Below are 27594 nucleotides of genomic sequence, written 5' to 3'. Positions count from 1 at the left end.
GTGGGACTATCCAGACCATCTGTAGATCATCAGTTGGGACTATCCAGACCATCTGTAGATCATCAGTTGTGACTATCCAGACCATCTGTAGATCATCAGTTGGGACTATCCAGACCATCTGTATATCATCAGATGGGACTATCCAGGCCATCTGTAGATCATCAGGTGGGACTATCCAGACCATCTGTAGATCATCAGGTGGGACTATCCAGACCATCTGTAGATCATCAGGTGGGACTATCCAGACCATCTGTAGATCATCAGGTGGGACTATCCAGACCATCTGTAGAGCATCAGGTGGGACTATCCAGACCATCTGTAGATCATCAGGTGGGACTATCCAGACCATCTGTAGAGCATCAGGTGGGACTATCCAGATAAAGTGGGACCAATAGTTCCATTGTGATTTGACACTTTTTATTAGTTCCATGCAAAATAAAACCATTCAGTTACAGCAGGTTTCAAACGGGTTAAAAGATACACACAAATTCCAATAATTTTTTACTCATATGCAACCACACACTATTTCAAATTATTTGAATCTTATGCAATAACCCACTATTTGAAATTATGTAGATCTTATGTAATCATTATTACAATCATACAGTAGGTATGAAGTCAGAGAGACAAATATGGCATTTGCCGAGAGAGAGAGAGAGAGAGAGAGAGAGAGAGACAGAGACAGAGACAGAGACAGAGACAGAGACAGAGACAGAGACACAACAGAATGGCTTAATTACATTCTGAAAAATAAATGGGGAAATCACCAATTAAAGTGCATCGGCACTAGTATCCCTACTGATAGCTCATTCATGCTAATCATACTATCCTACAAGACATTTGAAATCAGTTAAATGATTGTGTATATACAGAAGACATTCCACTATATTTTAAATGTGCTATAATAATATGTCATAATAGCGGTAATATCTTAGTTGTCGTATAGTTGATGGTCACCAGTTAAGGTGAAGGACTCAAAACGTTCTTGCGCTTGATGGCCTTCATCAGCGGGATCCACTTAGAGCACTTGGCTCGACCCCAGTTTGACCTCTGCCTGTGACCTTTGACCTCTGTGGGCCCGTCATGTTCGTCTGCCTCCGAGGTGATCTCCATCTTCTGGATCATCAGCTTCATCAGGTCGTGCTGCTTCTCCAGCACACTGGATATCTCTTTCAGTCTGTATAGGAACATATAAATATAAATACTGGATATCTCTTTCAGTCTGTATAGGAACATAGAAATATGAATACTGGATATCTCCTTCTGTCTGTATAAGAACATAGAAATATAAATACTGGATATCTCCTTCAGTCATTAACATAGAAATATAAATACTGGATATCTCCTTCAGTCTGTATAGGAACATAGAAATAGAAATATAAATACTGGATATCTCCTTCAGTCTGTATAGGAACATATCCTTCAGTCATTAACATAGAAATATATACACAGGATATCCCCTTCAGTCATTAACATATAAATATATATACAGGATATCTCCTTCAGTCTGTAAGACAAGACCACTAGAGGCTGCTCACACACCATACAAGCCCTAGCCCTCCTTTACACACCATACAAGCCCTAGCCCTCCTTTACACACCATACAACAACCCTTTCTGATTGTACGTGTCACCTGTGCTTCTGTTTGCGTAGTTGAGCTTCGACAGAGGTTGAATTTGACGAGTTGGTCAAAAGATGAGTACGCACTTCGTTGGCTTCTCCTTGACTCCAGAACTGCAGTATGTAGAGACCATTTGAACAAACAGGTTACCAAGTGAATACTGCACAGCTCTTTAATTATTTACATAAAGATGGAGAATCTCTAAGTAGATCATAGATGTTGAATATACAGTCAAAAGTTTGGACACACCTACTCATTGAACGATTTTTCTCTTTATTTTTACTATTTTCAACATTGTAGAATAATAGTGAAGACATCAAAACGATGAGAAATGGAATCATGTAGTAACCAAAAAAAGTGTTCAACAAATCAAAATATATATTTGAGATTCTTCAAAGTAGACTTCCTTTGCCTTGATGACAGCTTGCACACTCTTTGTATTCTCACAACCAGTTTTATGAGAAATGCTTTTCCAACAGTGTTGGTATTCAGGCCAAAGAGTTCAATTTTGGTTCCATCAGACCAGAGAATCTTGTTTCTCGTATTCAGAGAGTCTTTAGGTGCCCTTTTACAAACTCCAAGCGGGCTGTCATGTGCTTTGACTGAGGAGTGGCTTCCGTCTGGCCACTCTACCATAAAGGCCTGATGGGTGGAGGGCTGCAGAGATGGTTGTCCTTCTGGAAGGTTCTCCCATCTCCACAGAGGAACTCTAGAGCTCTGTCAGAGTGACCATATAGTTTTTGGTCACCTCCCTGACCAAGGCCCTTCTCCCTAGGTTGCTCAGTCTGGCCGGGCGGTCGGCTCTAGGAAGAGTCTTGGTGGTTCCAAACATCTTCCTTTTACGAATGATGGAGGCCACTGTGTTCTTGAACATCGTCAACGTTGCAGACATTTTTTGCTACCCTTCCCCAGATCTGTGCATCAACACATGTCTGTTTTTTTTATTTGTAAAACATTTGCAAAATTTTTCTAAAAAACAGTTTTTCGCTTTGCCATTGTGGGGTGTTGTGTGTAGATTGCTGTGGATTGACATCAATAGACCCCTACATACCGCTAGCCTGTAACTCTACTGTAAGTGCTTCTGCTATTTTTTTGTTTTATTCAATTTTTTTGCCTCCGCTTTTGAACGCTTTCGACGTTTTGTACACTCAGTGTTATAATCTACAGTGATCGTCTTCCGTTCTCTACGGCGTTATTTATTGAAGACCTCAACAGAGAAGACATCGATCTACACCAGTCACCAATAACTCTACTTTTCAATTCAGGTGTTGTTTTTACCTCCAGCGAATGCAACTCTTGAGCACTAGGGTTACGTTTCAAACGGTGTCTCTGAATAGGAGAACTGATCTACGAGAGCATTACATTTTGTCTTGTAGATTTGAAATGCTACAATGAGATGCTTTACGAATCCAGGCCCGGGCACTATACCTTGGAGCACTTGCGGTTGGGGTAGATGGTGGTGGACGATTGGTCCACTCTCTTCAACAACCAGTATGGCATCTTCTCCTCCAGATTGGTGTGAAGTTCAATCTGACATAGAAATACGTCAATGCCTTCCGTCAACAATATCCGCAAGGAATTTTGTCATGTTGAGTATTTGGAGAAAGGTTAATAAGCTATATGATGGTATACTAGTACAATATGACGAAGAAGTGATGTTGACCCAATCAAAAAACAAACTTTACAATGACACTAAAACAAGTACCCGTTAGATATTCAAAATGTGTAAAAAAAAATCCTCAAAACACCCTAAAATCAGCATAGAACAACACAAATCTTATCAAGTGGACTGGTTGTTATCCAGCTACACACCTGCATGGCTATTCTCTTCAGAGCGGCACTTCTCTGTACCTCAGCGATGTCACCGACAGCCAATCCAATCTGTAGTACACACAAAGGGACACCAATAGGAACCATCAATATTTTGGTGGGTTGGCAGCTATCCCATTGACAATTAGCATTGACCTCCCGTAGTCTCTTTTCCCTGCGAAAGGTGGGGCTGTCTTTTAATAGTCTGAAGCGGTTTCCTCTCCGTGTCTCCTCCCATTCATCAATAAAGAGACGAGGAAAGATCTAAGGAAAGGAGACCAGAGAGGGAGCCACTTTAGACTGTTGAGATTAATCCCTTAGATCAATGGTGTCGAACTCATTAATCTGACAAAATGAAGACAAAATTCAATGCAGACATATCATTATTCAGCCTGGTCTCATTGACTAGACATAACATATTTAACGTATGGGGGATACCTAGTCAGTTGTACAACTGAATGCATTTAACCACACCCCTCTGACCACACTATGCTGGCCTTTTAAGCAGAGTTGCAAAGAAAAAGCCGCATCTCAGACTGGCCAATAAAAATACATTATTAAGATGGGCAAAACAACACAGACACTGGACAGAGGAACTCTGCCTAGAAGGCCAGCATCCCGGAGTCGCCTGTTGACGTTGAGGCTGGTGTTTTGCAGGTACTATTTAATGAAGCTGCCAGTTGAGGACTAGTGAGGCGTCTGTTTCTCAAACTAGACACTCTAATCTACTTGTCCTCTTGCTCAGTTGTGCACCGGGGCCTCCCACTCCTCTTTCTATTCTGGTTAGAGCCAGTTTGCGCAATTCTGTGAATACACATCTTCAGTTTCTTGACATTTCTCGCATGGAATAGCCTTCATTTCTCAGAACAACAATAGACTTATGAGTTTCAGAAGAAAGTTATTTGTTTCTGGCCATTTTGAGCCTGTAATCAAACCCACAACAGGACAACAGTTTTCAGCTGTGCTAACATCATTGCAAAATGTTTTTCTAATGATCAATTAGGCTTTTAAAATGATAAACTTGGATTAACTAACACAACGTGCCATTGGAACACAGGAGTGATGGTTGCTGATAATGGGCCTCCGTACGCCTATGTAGATATTCCATAAAAAATCTGCCGTTTCCAGCTACAATAGTCATTTACAACATTAACAATGAATACACTGTATTTCTGATCAGTTTGACGTTATTTTAATGGACAAAAAAATGTGCTTTTCTTTAAAAAACGAAGACATTTCTAAGTGACCCCAAACGTTTAAACGGTAGTGTACCTTTGGCAGTAATTACAGCTGTCTTTCGGTGTAAGTCTCTAAGAGCTTTCCACACCTGGATTGTGCAACATTTGCCCATCATTTTTTATTTTATTATTCAAGCTCTGTCAAATTGATTGATCATTGTTAGACAACCATTTTCTGGTCTTTTTTAAAGATTTCAATTAGATATTAGAAGTATAAATTATATTATTATATTATTATTATTATTATTATTATATTCTATTAGAAGTCAAAACTGTAAGGAACATCAACTGTATTCTTGGTAAGCAACTCCAGTATAGATTTGGCCTTGAGTTTTAGGTTTTAGGCTATTTTGACCAACATAAACATCATTGATGATATACGAGTGATAATCAATGGTCACATTTAATTTGCTCTGTTTAACCTACCGTTTGGAATGACTCTGATAGTCAACAGTGAGTCTATTTCGTTTTTAAAATGGAGATCTCTCAACAACCATTCTAACGATAGCACATTGGTAGTAGTCAGTGACAAATACCATGGATATGCAGGGATGGACTTGGACACCATGGATGGGACACCAAAGGATAGCTGTAGATCAGCGATGGGCAACTTTTGAACGCCCGCAGATCAATTTCCAAAGTTTTTAAAAAGTTTTTAAAAATTACTCAAGTCAGGGTTTCAACTTAACTGTTGCTAGGTAGAATAGTAGAATAAACACAAGGTGAAATTTCAACATGTGGTTGTTCATCAGCTGTTTTTCCCTTATGTCAGTGACTGACAGTCTCTCAACTAGACCATTTGTTTTTATTTTGGTACATTTGTAGATTGGTAAATCGGCCAGATATTTAAACTTGGTGGAATTACCGACTAGGGAGCCCCCGTTGATTTTGTGAGTCACTTTCAGATATCATACTAAAAACAGAAAACATTTCTCTCTTCCTTAATGGCAACATGTGTAGAATTGCAGGACATTTTTGGTAAAACTCCACATTGGCAAAGGAGTAAAATTGCTTTTCTCCGCCCCATGGTAAAATGTGTAGATTTGCAGGAACTTAACTCTATGAAGGTAAATTGGATGGGACATTAATAATTGTTTATTTAACTAGGCAGGTCGGTTAAGAACAAATTCTTCTTTACAATAACGGCCTACACCGCCCAAACCCTGACGACGCTGGGCCAATTGTGCGCCGCCCTATGGGACTCCCAATCACGGCCAGTTGTGATACAACCTGGATTTGAACCAGGGTGTCTGTAGTGACGCCTTAGACCGCTGCACCACTGGGGAGCCCCAGATACTGGGTCATCATGGAGAGGCTTACCATCATGTTCATCAGCAGGATCGGCATGAAGATGATAAATATCACCAACATGTAGAAAGTGATGAAGGGAAATGGAAATTTGTTTTGTAGGTATATGTCCAGAAAATTGCTTTGGTAATTCAGTTCCCCGACCATCATCACAAAGATCTGGATCACTGACAGATCCAGTCGCTCAAACTCTTCCTAAAAAGACAAACGAGAGAAGAAAAAAAACAATTTGGCATGACAGAACACGAGAGGGCAGACCGATCACAACAGAGGGCAGACAGAACACGAAGGAGGGCAGACAGAACACGAAGGAGGGCAGACAGAACACGACAGATGGCAGACAGAACACGACAGATGGCAGACAGAACACGACAGATGGCAGACAGAACACGACAGAGGGCAGACAGAACACGACAGATGGAAGACAGGACACGACAGAGGGCAGACACGACAGAGGGCAGACAGAACACGACAGAGGGCAGACAGAACACGACAGAGGGAAGACAGAACACGACAGAGGGAAAGCTTGGACGGAGAGATTGAAAAACATCTTCTATCTCAAGGCCATCAGACTGCTAAACAGCCATCATTGACTCAGAGAGGCTGCTGCCTACATTGAGACCCAATCACTGGCCACTTTAATAAATAGATCACTAGTCACTTTAAAACAAAGCCACTTTAAATAATGCCACTTTATTAATAATGTTTACATATCTTACATTACTCATATCATATGTATATACTGTATTTTATACCATCTATTGCACCTTGCCTATGTATTCATGTATATATATACAGTGTATACATATTCTCATTCACCCTTTTACATTTGTGTGTATTAGGTCGTTTTTGGGGAATTGTTAGATTACCTGTTAGATATTACTGCACTGTCGGAACTAGAAGCACAAGCATTTCACTACACTCAGATTAACATCTGCTAACCATGTGTACGTCACCAATAACATTTGTTTTGATTTGACTTTAAAACAGATTTTAGAATCCATCTCCTTTCCATCTCATATATCTTCATTGATTTGAGGAAATTACAAATTACCTTAATGTAGGACTTATACAAAACAACGTGTTGTTTAAAGTGGGAGCATTGTTTCTAGTGTCTCTTGTCACCTGGTTGAGCATGAGGGCATAGAAGACCAAGGCAAAAGCCAGCATCAGAAAGAAGAATAGCAGTAGGATTTTAAACAACGTCCTTGCAATCTCCCGAAACATCACCACGTAGATCCCAAAGTGCTCAAACCTGGAAAGAGAAAACACAGTGCCCATGAGTACCAACACGGATCCATGAGTACCAACACGGACCCATGAGTACCAACACGGACCCATGAGTACCAACACGGATCCATGAGTACCAACGCAGACCCATGAGTACCAACGCAGACCCATGAGTACCAACGCGGACCCATGAGTACCAACGCGGACCCATGAGTACCAACGCGGACCCATGAGTACCAACGCGGACCCATGAGTACCAACACGGACCCATGAGTACCAACACGGACCCATGAGTACCAACGCGGACCCATGATTACCAACGCGGACCCATGAGTACCAACACGGACCCATGAGTACCAACACGGACCCATGAGTACCAACACGGATCCATGAGTACCAACACGGACTCATGAGTACCAACGCAGACCCATGAGTACCAACGCGGACCCATGAGTACCAACGCGGACCCATGAGTACCAACGTGGACCCATGAGTACCAACGTGGAGTACCAACGTGGACTCAGTATTGTTCAGTAGGGTAGAGTTCAGTACAGTAGAGTTCAGTGCAGTACAGTAGAGTTCAGTAGAGTAGAGTTCAGTACAGTAGGATAGAGTTCAGTACAGTAGAGTTCAGTACAGTAGAGTTCAGTATAGTACAGTAGAGTAGAGTTCAGTACAGTAGAGTTCAGTAGAGTAGAGTTCAGTAGGGTAGAGGTCAGTAGAGTAGAGTTCAGTACAGTAGAGTTCAGTATAGTACAGTAGAGTAGAGTTCAGTACAGTAGAGTTCAGTACAGTAGAGTTCAGTATAGTACAGTAGGGTAGAGTTCAGTACAGTAGAGTTCAGTATAGTACAGTAGGGTAGAGTTCAGTACAGTAGAGTTCAGTATAGTACAGTAGAGTAGAGTTCAGTACAGTAGAGTTCAGTACAGTAGAGTTCAGTACAGTAGAGTTCAGTAGAGTAGAGTTCAGTAGAGTAGAGTTCAGTACAGTAGAGTTCAGTAGAGTAGAGTTCAGTACAGTAGAGTTCAGTATAGTACAGTAGAGTAGAGTTCAGTACAGTAGAGTAGAGTTCAGTAGGGTAGAGTTCAGTAGAGTAGAGTTCAGTACAGTAGAGTTCAGTATAGTACAGTAGAGTAGAGTTCAGTACAGTAGAGTTCAGTACAGTAGAGTTCAGTATAGTACAGTAGAGTAGAGTTCAGTACAGTAGAGTGCAGTACAGTAGAGTTCAGTACAGTAGAGTTCAGTAGAGTAGAGTTCAGTACAGTAGAGTTCAGTAGAGTAGAGTTCAGTACAGTAGAGTTCAGTATAGTACAGTAGGGTAGAGTTCAGTACAGTAGAGTTCAGTACAGTAGAGTTCAGTAGAGTAGAGTTCAGTACAGTAGAGTTCAGTAGAGTAGGGTAGAGTTCAGTTGAGTAGAGTGCAGTACAGTAGAGTTCAGTACAGTAGAGTTGAGTAGAGTAGGGTAGAGTTCAGTAGAGTAGAGTTCAGTACAGTAGAGTTCAGTAGAGTTCAGTACAGTAGAGTAGAGTACAGTAGAGTTCAGTAGAGTAGAGTTCAGTAGAGTAGAGTTTAGTACAGTAGGGTAGAGTTCAGTTGAGTAGAGTGCAGTACAGTAGAGTAGAGTTCAGTACAGTAGAGTTCAGTAGAGTAGAGTTCAGTAGGGTAGAGTTCAGTAGAGTAGAGTTCAGTACAGTAGAGTTCAGTATAGTACAGTAGGGTAGAGTTCAGTACAGTAGAGTTCAGTACAGTAGAGTTCAGTAGAGTAGAGTTCAGTACAGTATAGTTCAGTAGAGTAGGGTAGAGTTCAGTTGAGTAGAGTGCAGTACAGTAGAGTTCAGTACAGTAGAGTTGAGTAGAGTAGGGTAGAGTTCAGTTGAGTAGAGTGCAGTACAGTAGAGTTCAGTAGAGTAGAGTTCAGTACAGTAGAGTTCAGTAGAGTTCAGTACAGTAGAGTAGAGTACAGTAGAGTTCAGTAGAGTAGAGTTCAGCAGAGTAGAGTTTAGTACAGTAGGGTAGAGTTCAGTTGAGTAGAGTGCAGTACAGTAGAGTTTAGTACATTATAGTTTAGTAAAGTAGGGTAGAGTTCAGTACAGTAGAGGTCAGTACAGTAGAGTAGAGTTCAGTACAGTAGTGTAGAGTGCAGTACATTAAGGTAGGGTAGAGTTTAGTACAGTACACTAGAGTAGCGTACCGTATACTATACTCTACTGAACTCTACTGTACTGAACTCTACTGTACTGTACTCTACTGTACTGAACTCTACTGTACTGAACTCTACTGTACTGAACTCTACTGTACTGAACTCTACTCTACTGAACTCTACTGTACTGAACTCTACTGTACTGAACTCTACCCTACTGAACTCTACTGTACTGAACTCTACTGTGATGTGCTATGCTCTACTGTGATGTCTAAACTTGTGAAACATTGACGTCTTTGATTGGTTTATATTTGGTCTGTTCCGGACCAACCAAACGTGGTGTTATTTGGTACATCTACCTCGGTGTACCTATCCAGGATAAATCACTGTGAAGAGCATGACATTCGTAATGATTGATTTATGTATAGTACTGATAAGAGACCCATGATGTAATTCCGTTGCTGTAATTCCCATATCGGGTATAAATCCACTTCACTTACTTTAGATCAATAACCAAAATAGATATTTACAAAGTAAAGGTGTACTGTCAATGCTGTAGGTAGTTGTTGTGCATAGAGTTGTATGGTTTGTTAAACTTTGGAATCAATTGTTTTTGTTTTTGTTGAGTCTCAGCGTATTTCCGTTACCATGGAATGTCAATCAAACACGAACAATCATCAGAAAATTAACAATCTCTAAATAACAGTAAACACGTTTTCTCATCTCTCTAGACAGAGACGAATGGGCTACATTGTTTGGACAGTTGGTAATTACCTTTGGAGATAGAGGAGGAAGTTAACCCATGACATGATTATGGCCAGTGCCCCAGCCTGCCAGTGCCAGGACCCCTCAGCGTTGAAGAACAGGGCGATAACGAAGATAAGAGAGAAGATGATTGAGTACCAGTCCTGAATGTTAGAGATGTCCTTCAGGTAACTCAAACGCTATTGAGGGAAAACAAGAGAAGGTTATTTAGATTAGGCCGGAACTAGAACTTAGAGCCTCAGCAACCAGAGAAGGTTATTTACATTAGGCCGGAACTAGAACTTAGAGCCTAAGCAATCAGAGAATGTTATTTAGATTAGACCGGAACTAGAACTTAGAGCCTCAGCAATCAGAGAATGTTATTTAGATTAGGCCGGAACTAGAATTTAGCAGCAACCAGAGAATGTTATTTACATTAGGCCGGAACTAGAATTTAGAGCCTAAGCAATCAGAGAATGTTATTTACATTAGACCGGAACTAGAACTTAGAGCCTCAGCAACCAGAGAAGGTTATTTACATTAGGCCGGAACTAGAACTTAGAGCCTCAGCAACCAGAGAATGTTATTTACATTAGACCGGAACTAGAACTTAGAGCCTCAGCAATCAGAGAATGTTATTTAGATTAGGCCGGAATTAGAACTTAGAGCCTCAGCAACCAGAGAAGGTTATATACATTAGGCCGGAACTAGAACTTAGAGCCTCAGCAACCAGAGAATGTTATTTACATTAGACCGGAACTAGAACTTAGAGCCTCAGCAACCAGAGAATGTTATTTAGATTAGGCCGGAACTAGAACCTAGAGCCTCAGCAACCAGATAATGTTATTTAGATTAAGCAGGAACTAGAACCTAGAGCCTCAGCAACCAGATAATGTTATTTAGATTAAGCAGGAACTAGAACTTAGAGCCTCAGCAACCAGATAATGTTATTTAGATTAAGCAGGAACTAGAACTTAGAGCCTCAGCAACCAGATAATGTTATTTAGATTAAGCAGGAACTAGAACTTAGAGCCTCAGCAACCAGATAATGTTATTTAGATTAAGCAGGAACTAGAACTTAGAGCCTCAGCAATCAGATAATGTTATTTAGATTAAGCAGGAACTAGAACTTAGAGCCTCAGCAATCAGATAATGTTATTTAGATTAAGCAGGAACTAGAACTTAGAGCCTCAGCAATCAGAGAATGTTATTTAGATTAGGCCGGAACTAGAACCTAGAGCCTCAGCAACCAGATAATGTTATTTAGATTAAGCCGGAACTAGAACTTAGAGCCTCAGCAACCAGATAATGTTATTTAGATTAAGCCGGAACTAGAACTTAGAGCCTCAGCAACCAGATAATGTTATTTAGATTAAGCCGGAACTAGAACTTAGAGCCTCAGCAACCAGATAATGTTATTTAGATTAAGCAGGAACTAGAACTTAGAGCCTCAGCAATCAGAGAATGTTATTTAGATTAGGCCGGAACTAGAACCTAGAGCCTCAGCAACCAGATAATGTTATTTAGATTAAGCCGGAACTAGAACTTAGAGCCTCAGCAACCAGATAATGTTATTTAGATTAAGCCGGAACTAGAACTTAGAGCCTCAGCAACCAGATAATGTTATTTAGATTAAGCCGGAACTAGAACTTAGAGCCTCAGCAACCAGATAATGTTATTTAGATTAAGCCGGAACTAGAACTTAGAGCCTCAGCAACCAGATAATGTTATTTAGATTAAGCCGGAACTAGAACTTAGAGCCTCAGCAACCAGAGAATGTTATTTAGATTAAGCAGGAACTAGAACTTAGAGCCTCAGCAACCAGAGAATGTTATTTAGATTAAGCAGGAACTAGAACTTAGAGCCTCAGCAACCAGATAATGTTATTTAGATTAAGCAGGAACTAGAACTTAGAGCCTCAGCAACCAGAGAATGTTATTTAGATTAAGCAGGAACTAGAACTTAGAGCCTCAGCAACCAGATAATGTTATTTAGATTAAGCAGGAACTAGAACTTAGAGCCTCAGCAACCAGATAATGTTATTTAGATTAAGCAGGAACTAGAACTTAGAGCCTCAGCAACCAGAGAATGTTATTTAGATTAAGCAGGAACTAGAACTTAGAGCCTCAGCAACCAGATAATGTTATTTAGATTAAGCAGGAACTAGAACTTAGAGCCTCAGCAACCAGAGAATGTTATTTAGATTAAGCAGGAACTAGAACTTAGAGCCTCAGCAACCAGAGAATGTTATTTAGATTAAGCAGGAACTAGAACTTAGAGCCTCAGCAACCAGAGAAGGTTATTTAGATTAGGCCGGAACTAGAACTTAGAGCCTCAGCAACCAGAGAATGTTATTTACATTAGACCGGAACTAGAACTTAGAGCCTCAGCAACCAGAGAATGTTATTTAGATTAGACCGGAACTAGAACTTAGAGCCTCAGCAATCAGAGAATGTTATTTAGATTAAGCAGGAACTAGAACCTAGAGCCTCAGCAATCAGAGAATGTTATTTAGATTAGGCCGGAACTAGAACTTAGAGCCTCAGCAACCAGAGAATGTTATTTAGATTAAGCAGGAACTAGAACTTAGAGCCTCAGCAACCAGAGAATGTTATTTAGATTAAGCAGGAACTAGAACTTAGAGCCTCAGCAACCAGAGAATGTTATTTAGATTAGACAGGAACTAGAACTTAGAGCCTCAGCAACCAGATAATGTTATTTAGATTAAGCAGGAACTAGAACTTAGAGCCTCAGCAACCAGAGAATGTTATTTAGATTAGACAGGAACTAGAACTTAGAGCCTCAGCAACCAGATAATGTTATTTAGATTAAGCAGGAACTAGAACTTAGAGCCTCAGCAACCAATTGACTTCAATGCGTGAGTTACAACACTTTCTTTGAGTGTTTCTCAAAATAGGATTTTGCCTTTAAATTCAAATGATGTAACTTACTGAACACACCTTTCACTGCTTTTGAATTACATAACTGAGTTGAATGTACTGACTAAGTCACTCTGGATGAGAGCGTCTACTATATGACAAAAATGTAAATGTGGCCAAGTAGATCCAGGTGCAGAACGATATTCCAACATTTCAAACAGATTTCTGTAAAAATGCCCTATTACAGAATGCTTTTGACACCACCAAGTTTGGGTGTGTCATGATTCATCATGATGAGTGATGGTCTGCATGTCCTCCACCCGCTCATACTGTGTGAAGGTTTCACCACGCTACACATACAGTACCAGTCAAAAGTTTGGACACACCTACTCATTTAAGGGTTTTTCCTTATTTTTACTATTTTGTACATTGTAGAATAATAGTGAATACATTAAAACTATGAAATAAGATATGGAATATTCAGTAACGAAAAAATGGTTAAAAACAAATCAAAATATATTTATATTTGAGATTCTTCAAAGTAGCTACCCTTTGCCTTGATGACAGCATTCTCTCAACCGGTTTCACCTGGAATGCTTTTCCAACAGTTTTGAAGGAGTTCACAGATATGCTGACCACTTTTTGGCTGCTTTTCCGTCAATCTGCGTCCAACTCATCCGAAATCATCTCAATTGGGTTGAGGTCGGGGGATTGTGGAGGCCAGGTCATCTGATGCAACACTCCATCACTCTCCTTCTTGGTCAAATAGCCCTTACACAGCCTGGAGGTGTAACGGCTCTCGTTTGTAGAAGGCAGAGTGGACCAAGGTGCAGCGTCGTAGGCGTACATCGTCTTTTTATTGATGACACCAAAACAAAATAACAAAGACAAAAAAACGAAAGCGAACAGTTCTGTCAGGCACAGACACTAAACAGAAAACAAGATCCCACAAAACCCAAAAGGGAAATGATAACTTATATATTATCCCCAATCAGAGACAACGATAGACAGCTGCCTCTGATTGGGAACCATACTCGGCCAAACACAAAGAAATAGAAAGCAGACTTTCCCACCCGAGTCACACCCTGACCTAAACAAACATAGAGAATAATAAGGATCTCTAAGGTCAGGGCGTGACAGGAGGTGTGTTGGGTCATTGTCCTGTTGAAAAACGAATTATAGTTCCACTAAGCGCAAAACAGATGGGATGGCGTATCGCTGCAGAATGCTGTGGTAGCCATACTAGTTAAGTGTGCCTTGAATTCTAAATAAATCACAGACTGTGTCACCAGCAAAGCCCTCCCACACCATCACACCTCCTCCTCCATGCTTCACAGTGGGAACACCACATGCAGAGATCATCCGTTCACCTACTCTGTGTCTCACAAAGACACGGCTGTTGGAACCAAAAATCTCACATTTGGATTCATCAGACCAAAGGACAGATTACCACCGGTCTAATGTTCATTGCTTGTGTTTCTTGGCCCAAGCAAGTCTCTTCTTATTATTGGTATCCTTTAGTAGTGGTTTCTTTGCAGCAATTTGACCATGAAGGCCTGATTCACGCAGTCTCTGAACAGTTGATGTTGGCATGTGTCTGTTACTTGAACTCTGTGAAACATTTATTTGGGTTGCTATTTCTGAGGCTGGTAACTCTAATGAACTTATCCTCTGCAGCAGAGGTAACTCTGGGTCTTCATTTTCCAGTGTCGGTTCTCATGAGAGCCAGTTGCATCATAGCGCTTGATGGTTTTTGCAACTGCACCTGAAGAAACTTTCAAAGTTCTTGAAATTTTCCAGATTGACTAACCTTCATGTCTTAAAGTAATGATGGTCTGTTGTTTATCTTTGCTTATTTGAGCTGTTCTTGCCATAATATGGACTTGGTCTTTTTTCCAAATAGGGCTGTCTTCTGTATACCACCCCCATCTTGGTCACAACACCAGAAGAGGACTGGCCACGCCACGAAGACTGGTTCCTCTCTAGGTTTCTTCATCTTGTCAGATGTTTTAATACCTTGGGAGTATCCTAAAGCAACGATTCTCAGTTGGTGAGGCACAACCCAAAATTGTGTCAAGGAAGGTTTTGAATGGGTCTGGTGTGTCTGATTAAAGAAAAATATTTATTTTTATGATTTCATGAAAAAATACTCTAAATACTTAAACAAGGTAGAAAGTGTGTAGAATTTATAATTTTGTCTCTTCAATCACAGTATTTTAAATATAGAGCTTTTAGCAGTTCTATTTCGGTTGATTTTGTGTCTCAAGCCAGTGAGTTTAATAACATTCTTCATCAAGAATTTGGGAAACATTTAATAATTGCCAATGAAAGAGGTGGGAATGCTGTTCCCTTGTCATATAAATGCAACATTTACTATCAATATAGCATTAAAAATAGTTTTTTGCGATGCGAATATTGGGTTTCGAATGAGACAACCTGTTTTAATTTGGGTCCCAAGGCAAAACCAGTTGTGAACCACTGTCCTAAAGCCAGTCTGTCTCCATGTGTCCTAAAGCCAAGCTGTCTCCATGTATCCTAAAGCCAGGCTGTGTCCATGTGTCCTAAAGCCAGGCTGTCTCCATGTGTCCTAAAGCCAAGCTGTCTCCATGTGTCCTAAAACCAGGCTGTCTCCATGTGTCCTAAAGCCAGGCTGTCTCCATGTATACTAAAGCCAGGCTGTGTCCACGTATCCTAAAGCCAGTCTGTCTCCATGTATCCTAAAGCCAGGCTGTCTCCATGTATACTAAAGCCAGTCTGTCTCCATGTATCCTAAAACCAGGCTGTCTCCATGTGTCCTAAAGCCAGGCTGTGTCCACGTATCCTAAAGCCAGGCTGTGTCCACGTATCCTAAAGCCAGGCTGTGTCCATGTATCCTAAAGCCAGGATGTCTCCACGTATCCTAAAGCCAGGCTGTCTCCACGTATCTTAAAGCCAGGCTGTGTCCACGTATCCTAAAGCCAGTCTGTCTCCATGTATCCTAAAGCCAGGCTGTCTCCATGTATCCTAAAGCCAGGCTGTCCCCATGTGTCCTAAAGCCAGGCTGTCTCCATGTGTCCTAAAGCCAGGCTGTCTCCATGTGTCCTAAAGCCAGGCTGTGTCCATGTATCCTAAAGCCAGGCTGTCTCCCTGTATCCTAAAGCCAGGCTGTCTCCATGTATCCTAAAGCCAGTCTGTCTCCATGTGTCCTAAAGCCAGGCTGTCTCCATGTATCCTAAAGCCAGGCTCTCTCCATGTGTCCTAAAGCCAGTCTGTCTCCATGTGTCCTAAAGCCAGGCTGTCTCCATGTATCCTAAAGCCAGGCTGTCTCCATGTATCCTAAAGCCAGGCTGTGTCAATGTATCCTAAAGCCAGGCTCTCTCCATGTGTCCTAAAGCCAGGCTCTCTCCATGTGTCCTAAAGCCAGGCTGTGTCCATGTATCCTAAAGCCAGGCTCTCTCCATGTGTCCTAAAGCCAGACTGTCTCCATGTGTCCTAAAGCCAGGCTGTCTCCATGTGTCCTAAAGCCAGGCTGTCTCCATACTGTATGTCCCATAGCATGTAATACATGTATCCACAAAACACCTCTGCACTCTTAATTTCCCAGGAGGAGTGGAATAAGTCGGCACCAGATAATTTCAGTACAACTCGACTTTAGAACCCTCTCAAGGTATGAATACGTCCGACAAAGATTGTTTTTAGTTTGAAATGTCCTCTTAAGTTTAAAACTTCACTACACTGATTCTAGATCAGTATCTGGAGCAACATTGTCCTAATCTGGTATAGTAATGCACATGTAAGGTTATGACTTTTTGGAAGGTAAACTGATCCTAGATCAGTGCTTAGAGCAACATTGTCCTACTCCGGTATATTGATTTGCATGTTAAGTTAGGATTTTGGGAAAGTAAGCTTATTCTAGATAAGTTCCTGGAGCTGTTACTGTACCTGATGATACATCTGCATCACTTCCTTCCCCATGGAGTAGATGTTCATGACTAGCACCATCACCATGCAAATGGACAGGAAGGAGTTTTGCTGTGAGGCAAAGGTTAAACAAAAAAGGTTAGGGTTCGATTCAGATTGTGGCTGTTGCTCCATCAACAGGTAATGTATGTTCAACCAGCAGATTGTGAATGGCATCGGATGGCGAAACACTTAGCCAATACTTACTTGTATGCCTTTCTCTAACCCGAACCCCTACTGAAACTATACCTAACCCCATTTTCTTAACCTAACCCTTATCCCTAAACCTAACCTTCACCATAAACCTAACCTAACCAAACCTTACCTTCACCAAAACCTAACCATTGTCCCTAAACCTAACCTAACCTTCCCCATAAACCTAACCTAACCAAACATTCCCCATAAACCTAACCTAACCCTTGTCCCTAACCTTCCCCATAACCATAACCTAACCTAACCAAACCTAACCTTCACCATAACCTAACCTTCACCATAACCTAACCTAACCAAAACTTACTTTCACCATAACCTAACCATTTTCCCTAATCCTAACCAAAACTTACCTTCACCATAACCTAACCATTGTCCCTAATCCTAACCAAACCTTACCTTCACCATAACCTAACCTAACCTAACCAAACCTAACCTTCACCATAACCTAACCAAACCTTACCTTCACCATAACCTAACCTAACCAAACCTTACCTTCACCATAACCTAACCATTGTCCCTAATCCTAACCAAACCTAACCTTCACCATAACCTAACCTAACCAAACCTTCACCATAACCTAACCATTGTCCCTAATCCTAACCTTCAACATAAACTTAATACATGTCAACCTCTATGCCCTAACCCCTATGGCCCTTTGTTTCTGTTCTGCATGCTGAATATACACAAGACAAGAGACAGCGAGGTCCAAAATTAACCTTGTTAAAGATGAGAAAAAAAGACTAGCAAATACATTTTACAAAAGCTGAGCCATATTGTATGTTCAACATAATACAATCAGAGAAATGTTTGTTTAACAAGTAATGAAAAAACATGTAAAAGAGAGAAAATAAATATAGGATCTCCTGTTTAGAATATTCCAGCACCCTCCCCTTTAAATTGGATCACCTGTTTACAATATTCCAGCACCCTCCCCCTTTAAATAGGATCCCCTGTTTAGAATATTCCAGCACCCTCCCTCTTTAAATAGGATCCCCTGTTTAGAATATTCCAGCACCCTCCCCCTTTAAATAGGATCCCCTGTTTAGAATATTCCAGCACCCTCCCCCTTTAAATAGGATCCCCTGTTTAGAATATTCCAGCACCCTCCCCCTTTAAATAGGATCCCCTGTTTAAAATATTCCAGCACCCTCCCCTTTAAATAGGATCCCCTGTTTAGAATATTCCAGCACCCTCCCCCTTTAAATAGGATCCCCTGTTTAGAATATTCCAGCACCCTCCCCCTTTAAATAGGATCCCCTGTTTAGAATATTCCAGCACCCTCCCCCTTTAAATAGGATCCCCTGTTTAGAATATTCCAGCACCCTCCCCCTTTAAATAGGATCCCCTGTTTAGAATATTCCAGCACCCTCCCCCTTTAAATAGGATCCCCTGTTTAGAATATTCCAGCACCCTCCCCCTTTAAATAGGATCCCCTGTTTAGAATATTCCAGCACCCTCCCCCTTTAAATAGGATCCCCTGTTTAGAATATTCCAGCACCCTCCCCCTTTAAATAGGATCCCCTGTTTAGAATATTCCAGCACCCTCCCCCTTTAAATAGGATCCCCTGTTTAGAATATTCCAGCACCCTCCCCCTTTAAATAGGATCCCCTGTTTAGAATATTCCAGCACCCTCCCCCGTTAAATAGGATCCCCTGTTTAGAATAATCCAGCACCCTCCCTCTTTAAATAGGATCCCCTGTTTAGAATATTCCAGCACCCTCCCCTTTTAAATAGGATCCCCTGTTTAGAATAATCCAGCACCCTCCCCCTTTAAATAGGATCCCCTGTTTAGAATATTCCAGCACCCTCCCCCTTTAAATAGGATCCCCTGTTTAGAATATTCCAGCACCCTCCCTCTTTAAATAGGATCCCCTGTTTAGAATATTCCAGCACCCTCCCCCTTTAAATAGGATCCCCTGTTTAGAATATTCCAGCACCCTCCCCTTTAAATTGGATCCCCTGTTTAGAATATTCCAGCACCCTCCCCCTTTAAATAGGATCCCCTGTTTAGAATAGTCCAGCACCTTCCCCTTTAAATAGGATCCCCTGTTTAGAATATTCCAGCACCTTCCCCTTTAAATAGGATCCCCTGTTTAGAATATTCCAGCACCCTCCCCTTTAAATAGGATCATCTGTTTAGAATATTCCAGCACCCTCCCCTTTAAATTGGATCCCCTGTTTAGAATATTCCAGCACCCTCCCCCTTTAAATTGGACCCCCTGTTTAGAATATTCCAGCACCCTCCCCTTTAAATTGGATCCCCTGTTTAGAATATTCCAGCACCCTCCCCCTTTAAATAGGATCCCCTGTTTAGAATATTCCAGCACCTTCCCCCTTTAAATTGGATCCCCTGTTTAGAATATTCCAGCACCCTCCCCTTTAAATAGGATCACCTGTTTGGAATATTCCAGCACCCTCCCCCTTTAAATTGGATCCCCTGTTTAGAATATTCCAGCACCCTCCCCTTTAAATTGGATCACCTGTTTGGAATATTCCAGCACCCTCCCTCTTTAAATTGGATCACCTGTTTAGAATATTCCAGCACCCTCCCCCTTTAAATAGGATCCCCTGTTTAGAATATTCCAGCACCCTCCCCCTTTAATTTCGATCACCTGTTTTACAATATTCCAGCACCCTCCCCCTTTAAATTGGATCACCTGTTTTACAATATTCCAGCACCCTCCCCCTTTAAATAGGATCCCCTGTTTGGAATATTCCAGCACCCTCCCCCTTTAAATTGGATCACATGTTTAGAATATTCCAGCACCCTCCCTCTTTAAATAGGATCACGTGTTTAGAATATTCCAGCACCCTCCCTCTTTAAATTGGATCACCTGTTTAGAATATTCCAGCACCCTCCCTCTTTAAATAGGATCCCCTGTTTAGAATATTCCAGCACCCTCCCTCTTTAAATAAGATCCCCTGTTTAGAATATACCAGCACCCTCCCCTTTAAATAGGATCCCCTGTTTAGAATATTCCAGCACCTTCCCTCTTTAAATAGGATCCCCTGTTTAGAATATTCCAGCACCCTCCCCTTTAAATTGGATCACCTGTTTACAATATTCCAGCACCCTCCCTCTTTAAATTGGATCCCCTGTTTAGAAAATTCCAGCACCCTCCCTCTTTAAAAACAATTATGAGATTGGAGGGCACGTTTGGAGAGATATTAGACCATTCCTCTTACCAGATCCTTGATAACCTTCGACTCTGCTCTTTTAAAACCACAGTTTTCAATGGGGTTAAAGTCCGAAAACGGATGACCATGGAAAACTATAGATTTTTGTGGTCATTTAACAATTACTTTGTGGATATTGATGTGTGCTTGGGGTTACTGTCTTGCTGGAAGATCAACTGGAAGACTGACTAGAAGATCAATTTGCGGCCAAGTTTCAGCCTCCTGGCAGAGGCACCCGGGTTTTTGGCTAAAATGTCCTGGTACCTGGTAAAGTTCATGATAACAAAGGCCCCAGGACTAGTGGAAGCAAAATAGCCCCATAACATCAAAGATCCACCGCCATATTTTATAGTAGGGTTGAGATATGGCTATTTTGCTTCCGCTGCTAGTTTCTGCAGAGCGTGCAGTACGAGAGTCGTGATGAATCATTTCCAGTTCATAATGAAAGAGAGGTGTGATGAATCATTTCTAGTTCTTACAACAACAAAAAAAAGATTCATGCTGAGTTTTAAAAAAGGCTTAAAAAATGTATAGTATGATATTTCCAACTGTATTTTTCCCCAATAAAAAATGTATCAACCCCTACAAAAAGTACTACTATAGCCCAGAGAAACCCATTGAATAACACATTCATCCAGGCCAAAGAAGACAATCAAAAAATAAATCAAAATATAACAATGTTTTGAAGTGTCTGTCCTATATCTAGGACATACAGTATAAGAAAGATCAGAAAATATATATATATATTTTTTTTTACACATTTTAAATCCTTCTTTTGGGTAGTCACAAAACTACAATACTTATTTTCATTTTTTAAAGACGGTACCGGTTACCTTCAGACGAGTCCTGTGACACTGTTGGGGTCGTAAAGAAACACAGAGAACACCATCGTGTTCAGAGTCTCCCCTTTCCATAGATTAGTAATAGTTTTTGTAGGTCAGACCATTCTGACGCTGGACACGTTTTTCGTGAGAAGACCGATGGATGAAGGGCGACACTGACAGACGTGGTGGATTGAGACGCGTCAATTTCAAAATAACGGATATATTTCCTTTTCTCAATATAGGGGGTGCTGTTTCCACTTTGGAAAATATCGTCTCCAAATTAAACTGCCTCATACTCAATTCTTGCTCGTACAATATGCATATTATTATTACTATTGGATAGAAAACAATCTCTAGTTTCTAAAACCGTTTGAATTATGTCTGTGGGTGAACCAGAACTCTTTCTGCAGCGAAATTCATGACAGGAACTGCGAAGGTCTGAAAACGAGGCTCTGTTCTCAGATCAGTTTAAAGCTCTGTATGTATCCTATGGGTCGACATGAACTGCACCCACCTTCCCCTGGATGTCAGTAACCAATGAGAATTGGAATGGAGTTTCTACGTAGATCTCAGACCTTATAAAAGGCCAAGGAACGAAGGGAGCTCTCTTTTCGACGTTCGTCATTACGCAAAGCAAGACCTCAGGATGGCATTTTGAAACGCTCAGTTATCGGCCTTAGATATATTCGTCTGTAATTTAATTCGATATAGGTGTTAGAAACATCATAACGAAGTTATTTTAAACCAAGTTATATCAGTTTATGCGAGTATATTGCTATTTTCGGAATTTCCTTAGTATTGCGTTTTGAGGATTTGGGCATGTTGTGGCCACATAGCTATTGTTAGCTGCTAATTCCGAAGTTGAAGACGACGTTTTACAACCAAGCAACGATTATTTTGGACAAAGGACAACTTGCCCAAGATTCTGATGGAAGCTCGTCCAAAAGTAAGAGCTATTTATGATGTTATTCCGTATTTATGTGGAAAAATGTAAACGGATTTGTCCGCCATTATTGCGGCACTAGTCTGGCTGTAACGCACACTGTATATCTAGTAACGTTAATTTTAAAAATCTAACTCAGCGGTTGCATTAATAACTAATGCATCTTTCATTTGCTGTCCAACCTGTATTTTTTAGTCAAGTTTACGATTATTTTTTGATTAGATTAGGTGCCTTTCCAAGATGGCGCCGGCCAGAGTGCATGAACTGTTGCCACTGATCACATTGTATAACCACAATTTGTGCTGCTAAATATGCACATTTTCGAACAAAACCTATATGCATTGTGTAATATGATGTTACAGGACTGTCATCTGATGAAGTATATCAAGGTTAGTCAAAAATTATATATCTTTTGCTGGATTGTTACGATCGCTAACCTGTGCTGCTGGTAAATTGCTTGTGTTTCTGGCTATTGTGCTAAGCTAATATAATGCTATATTGTGTTTTCGCTGTAAAACACTTTAAAAAATCGGACATATTGGCTGGATTCACAAGATGTTGGGCTTTCATTTGCTGTACGCTGTGTATTTTTCAGAAATGTTTTAAGATGAGTAATTAGGTATTTGACGTTGGTCTCTGTAATTATTCTGGCAGCTTCGGCACTATTTCAGATTGCAGCTGCAATGTAGAACTGTGATTTATACCTGAAATATGCACATTTTTCAAAAAAAACATATGCTATACAATAAATATGTTATCAGACTGTCATCTTATGAAGTTGTTTCTTGGTTAGTGGCTATATATATCTTTATTTGGTCGAAATTGTGATAGCTACCCATGCAGGAAAAAAATTGTGGAAAAAAAAAGTTGTGTCTTTTGCTATCGTGGTTAGCTAATAGATTTACATATTGTGTCTTCCCTGTAAAACATTTTAAAAATCAGAAATGATGGCTGGATTCACAAGATCTGTATCTTTCATCTGGTGTCTTGGACTTGTGATTTAATGATATTTAGATGCTAGTATTTACTTGTGACGCTATGCTAGGCTATGCTAGTCAGCTTTTTTACTGTGGGGGGTGCTCCCGGATCCGGGATGCGTAGCAAGTAGAAGTTAAACGGACAGATTTTCATGGGGATATGTTTATTATGTCAATTAGATTGGTGCAGTAAAACAACATTTGGCAGATCATTCTGCACATGTTGTTACACATCATGAAATATATTGAGGGAGAAACATTACAAACAGTAGCCTAGATTTAGACAAAGTAGAATTCAATTGAATGAACATAACTTTTTTTTCAATTGGATTGAAATATATAGGCCCACGTTGCCTATAATGTATTTATCTTTTCGCAGTCGGGGTTTGCAGTCTGGGTTTTCAGTCTGGGTTTTCAGTTGGGTTTTCAGTCTGGGTTTTCAGTCGGGTTTTCAGTCGGGGTTTGCAGTCGGGTTTTCAGTCGGGGTTTCAGTCGGGGTTTTCAGTCGGGGTTTTCAGTCGGGGTTTTCAGTCGGGGTTTTCAGTCTGGGTTTGCAGTCGGGTTTTCAGTCGGGTTTGCAGTCGGGTTTTCAGTCGGGTTTGCAGTCGGGGTTTGCAGTCGGGGTTTTCAGTCGGGGTTTTCAGTCGGGTTTGCAGTCGGGGTTTGCAGTCGGGGTTTTCAGTCGGGGTTTTCAGTCGGGGTTTGCAGTCGGGATTTTCAGTTGAAGCATAGTTTTTATTCTTCGCTTGTTTGCAACAATTGAAAAGACATTGGCGACTTCGTATTTGTAGTCGACTTTGTTCTGAGGTTGTCGGCGGTCACAGAGAGACGGATAAACCTATTGATTATGTGATTAGTGTGACGCCAAAAAGGGTGCCTTCCGGAAAGATTCACAACCCTTGACTTTTACAAAGTTTTGTCTCAGCGGGTGTGAATACTTATGTATATGAGATATTTCTGTATTTCAGGTTAATTTCTAAGAACATGTTTGCACTTTGTCATTATGGAGTACTGTGTGTAGATGGGTGAGAATAGTTCAGGCAGTAACACAACAAAATGTGGGAAAAGTCAAGGGGTGTGAATACTTTCTGAAGGCACGGTAGGTAGCTGTTCTACGAGTTGTCGTAGGAAGTCGGTACGTAACAAGCGTTTTCAAGGGTAACTTTAGTAACAATGGGTTTGGGAAACATCTCGGCTACTAAAGATATCATAATATGGTTCTAGCTATGATCTTAATGCCAACAAAGCTCTGGGAAACGAGGCCCTAGCACACAAGGCTCTGGGAAACGAGGCCCTGGCCAACAAGGACCTGGGAAACGAGGCCCTGGCCAACAAGGCTCTGGGAAACGAGGCCCTGGCCAACAAGGACCTGGGAAACGAGGCCCTGGCCAACAAGGACCTGGGAAACGAGGCCCTGGCCAACAAGGCTCTGGGAAACGAGGCCCTGGCCAACAAGGACCTGGGAAACGAGGCCCTGGCCAACAAGGACCTGGGAAACGAGGCCCTGGCCAACAAGGACCTGGGAAACGAGGCCCTGGCCAACAAGGCTCTGGGAAACGAGGCCCTGGCCAACAAGGACCTGGGAAACGAGGCCCTGGCCAACAAGGACCTGGGAAACGAGGCCCTGGCCAACAAAGACCTGGGAAACGAGGCCCTGGTCAACAAGGCTCTGGGAAACGAGGCCCTGGCCAACAAGGACCTGGGAAACGAGGCCCTGGCCAACAAGGACCTGGGAAACGAGGCCCTGGCCAACAAGGACCTGGGAAACGAGGCCCTGGCCAACAAGGCTCTGGGAAACGAGGCCCTGGCCAACAAGGACCTGGGAAACGAGGCCCTGGCCAACAAGGCTCTGGGAAACGAGGCCCTGGCCAACAAAGCTCTGGGAAACGAGGCCCTGGCACACAAGGCTCTGGGAAACGAGGCCCTGGCCAACAAGGACCTTGGAAACGAGGCCCTGGCCAACAAAGCTCTGGGAAACGAGGCTCTGGCACACAAGGCTCTGGGAAACGAGGCCCTGGCCAACAAAGCTCTGGGAAACGAGGCCCTGGCACACAAGGCTCTGGGAAACGAGGCCCTGGCCAACAAGGACCTGGGAAACGAGGCCCTGGCCAACAAGGACCTGGGAAACGAGGCCCTGGCCAACAAGGACCTGGGAAACGAGGCCCTGGCCAACAAGGACCTGGGAAACGAGGCCCTGGCCAACAAGGACCTGGGAAACGAGGCCCTGGCCAACAAGGCTCTGGGAAACGAGGCCCTGGCCAACAAAGCTCTGGGAAACGAGGCCCTGGCCAACAAGGCTGTAGGAAACGAGGCCCTGGCCAACAAGACTCTGGGAAACGAGGCCCTGGCAAATAAGGCTCTGGGAAACGAGGCCCTGGCCAACAAAGCTCTAGGAAACGAGGCCCTGGAAATGAGGCCCTGGCCAACAAGGCTCTGGGAAACGAGGCCCTGGAAATGAGGCCCTGGCCAACGAGGCTCTGAGAAACGAGGCCCTGGCCAACAAGGCCACATTAATAATAGTCTTCTCCTTGTCCTACTGGACCGGGGAGTGAGGAGTGAACACATTATCTCTGTCATGACATCACCTAGCGTGTATCCCAAATAGAACCCTATTCCCTATATATTGCACTACTTTAGACCAGAGCCCTATGCAACCCTATTCCCTATGTAGTGCACTACTTTAGACCAGAGCCCTATGGAACCCTATTCCCTATATAGTGCACTACTTTAGACCAGAGCCCTATGGAACCCTATTCCCTATATAGTGCACTACTTTAGACCAGAGCCCTATGGAACCCTATTCCCTATGTAGTGCACTACTTTAGACCAGGCCCCTATGGGCCCTCTATGGGAAGCTGTTGCCATGTGGGAGGTAGCCCTATAGTGTGTCCTGTGAGAGCTCTGGGTGTCAAGCCTCTTCTATATCTAGAGACAGTTGTCATGTGCTTTATGAATTGACTCAATAACCTGCAACCTTGACTATATAGGCACCTGTCTTTCTATAGCAGCCTTTCCCAAACCCGGCCCTCAGAACCTTAAGGTGTAAACGTATATTTGTATGTCTTTTTTTGCCCTGGCACTACACAGCATATTCAAATATTCAACGCTGATGATGAGTTGATGAGGACAGAGAGGGAAAAGGTGTTCTATAGTAGTGTGTTGTTCATATGCTACCGATTGAAGAACCCCATCCATTAAACTGTTTGCCCACTAGACCTGTACATCCTAACAATCATATGTTATTTTTATTCCTTCTTGTGTTATTCACTAGCCCAACACCCCCCTCCTCCCAAACCTGCCGTTTGATAGCCATGCAGCGGGTATTAGCGTACAGTACTGTACCTCTCTGAAGGAAATGGGCACCATTGTGATAGCTGTGGTGTTGTCAGGGCCGGTGTAGTCCATGCTGGGTCTCAGGCTCACTATGAGGTGGGTGAGAGGAAGCAGACCCAGCAGGTATACAAACAGGTTCAGAAGGTGAGCAACGCTCCCGTAGGCCACCCTGCAGTTAGGAAATAGAAGAATTGATGATCACAAAAAAACCTGCCCACTGCAAAATAGAGTAGAAATGAACCTCCATCACTCTGAAACAGGGCAAGACAATTCTGGTCTTTTTTCAGATTTTTTTTGATAGTTTCAGGAATTTTTGCAACTGTACTATAATTACTGACCACTTCATAGAAGAATTGTAACACATTCCTATAGGCCCTGGTTAAAAGTAGTGCACTATGTAGGGAATAGGGTACCATTTAGGATGTGACCTAGAACACTGTGAATACTAACCACTTCATCTCCAGGTATTTCTTGCAGACAGGGTGTGTAAGGAGCTCTATGCGGTTGTAGTTCACCATCGCCTCAGAGAGAGAGAGAGAACAACAGGTTGTAGTTCACCATCGCCTCAGAGAGAGAGAGAGAACAACAGGTTGTAGTTCACCATCGCCTCAGAGAGAGAGAGAGAACAACAGGTTGTAGTTCACCATCACCTCAGAGAGAGAGAGAGAACAACAGGTTGTAGTTCACCATCGCCTCAGAGAGAGAGAGAGAACAACAGGTTGTAGTTCACCATCGCCTCAGAGAGAGAGAGAGAGAACAACAGGTTGTAGTTCACCATCCAGAACCCTGGTGATCTTGATGCCAAGCACCCTGGTGATCTTGATGCCAAGCACCTCAGTGATCTTGATGCCAAGCACCTCAGTGATCTTGATGCCAAGCACCTCAGTGATCTTGATGCCCAGAACGCTGGTGATCTTGATACTTCCAAACAGTTAATGGATCTTTGGTACCCAAACGTTTCATTCTCAGTAGACCTTCACCAGGCTGTGTATAGATCTGTCTGTCTCAGGGATCCACGTTCTGTAACAGTGCAGCCTTCATCTTACAGTAGATCACCAATAGAAAGCCAAGGAGAGACTATTGTACTTGTATTGGAACTACTTACATTCAGAGCGGCGAGGGGCTGGACCTTCAGGCTTTTGTCAGTCTTTGCGTGTTTCTTTAGTGCTATCGGTGCCTGTAGCCACTGGAAATTGTACTCTATCTACACAATAGAA

The 27594-nt window shown here is 42.1% G+C and overlaps 1 protein-coding gene across 1 annotated transcript in view; it reads right to left on the bottom strand.

Annotated features, from left to right (window-relative positions):
- Nucleotides 1-441: 441 nt before the first annotated feature.
- The window catches only part of LOC139531475 (transient receptor potential cation channel subfamily A member 1-like), an 87083-nt gene continuing 59930 nt past the window's right edge, over nt 442-27594 (bottom strand). Inside the window, exons 17-27 of the mRNA XM_071327952.1 lie at nt 27483-27581; nt 26828-26898; nt 26387-26546; nt 16892-16981; nt 10122-10291; nt 7102-7231; nt 5989-6171; nt 3434-3502; nt 3050-3151; nt 1634-1734; nt 442-1177 (exon numbers count right to left, since the gene is read on the bottom strand). Of these exons, the coding sequence (XP_071184053.1) occupies nt 961-1177; nt 1634-1734; nt 3050-3151; nt 3434-3502; nt 5989-6171; nt 7102-7231; nt 10122-10291; nt 16892-16981; nt 26387-26546; nt 26828-26898; nt 27483-27581 (1392 nt within the window). The 3' untranslated portion in view covers nt 442-960. The remainder of the gene's footprint in view (nt 1178-1633; nt 1735-3049; nt 3152-3433; nt 3503-5988; nt 6172-7101; nt 7232-10121; nt 10292-16891; nt 16982-26386; nt 26547-26827; nt 26899-27482; nt 27582-27594) is intronic.

Source organism: Salvelinus alpinus, chromosome 10 (assembly GCF_045679555.1).
Source record: "Salvelinus alpinus chromosome 10, SLU_Salpinus.1, whole genome shotgun sequence".
Lineage (NCBI taxonomy): Eukaryota > Metazoa > Chordata > Actinopteri > Salmoniformes > Salmonidae > Salvelinus > Salvelinus alpinus.
This window is presented reverse-complemented; position numbering and strand designations above follow the sequence as displayed.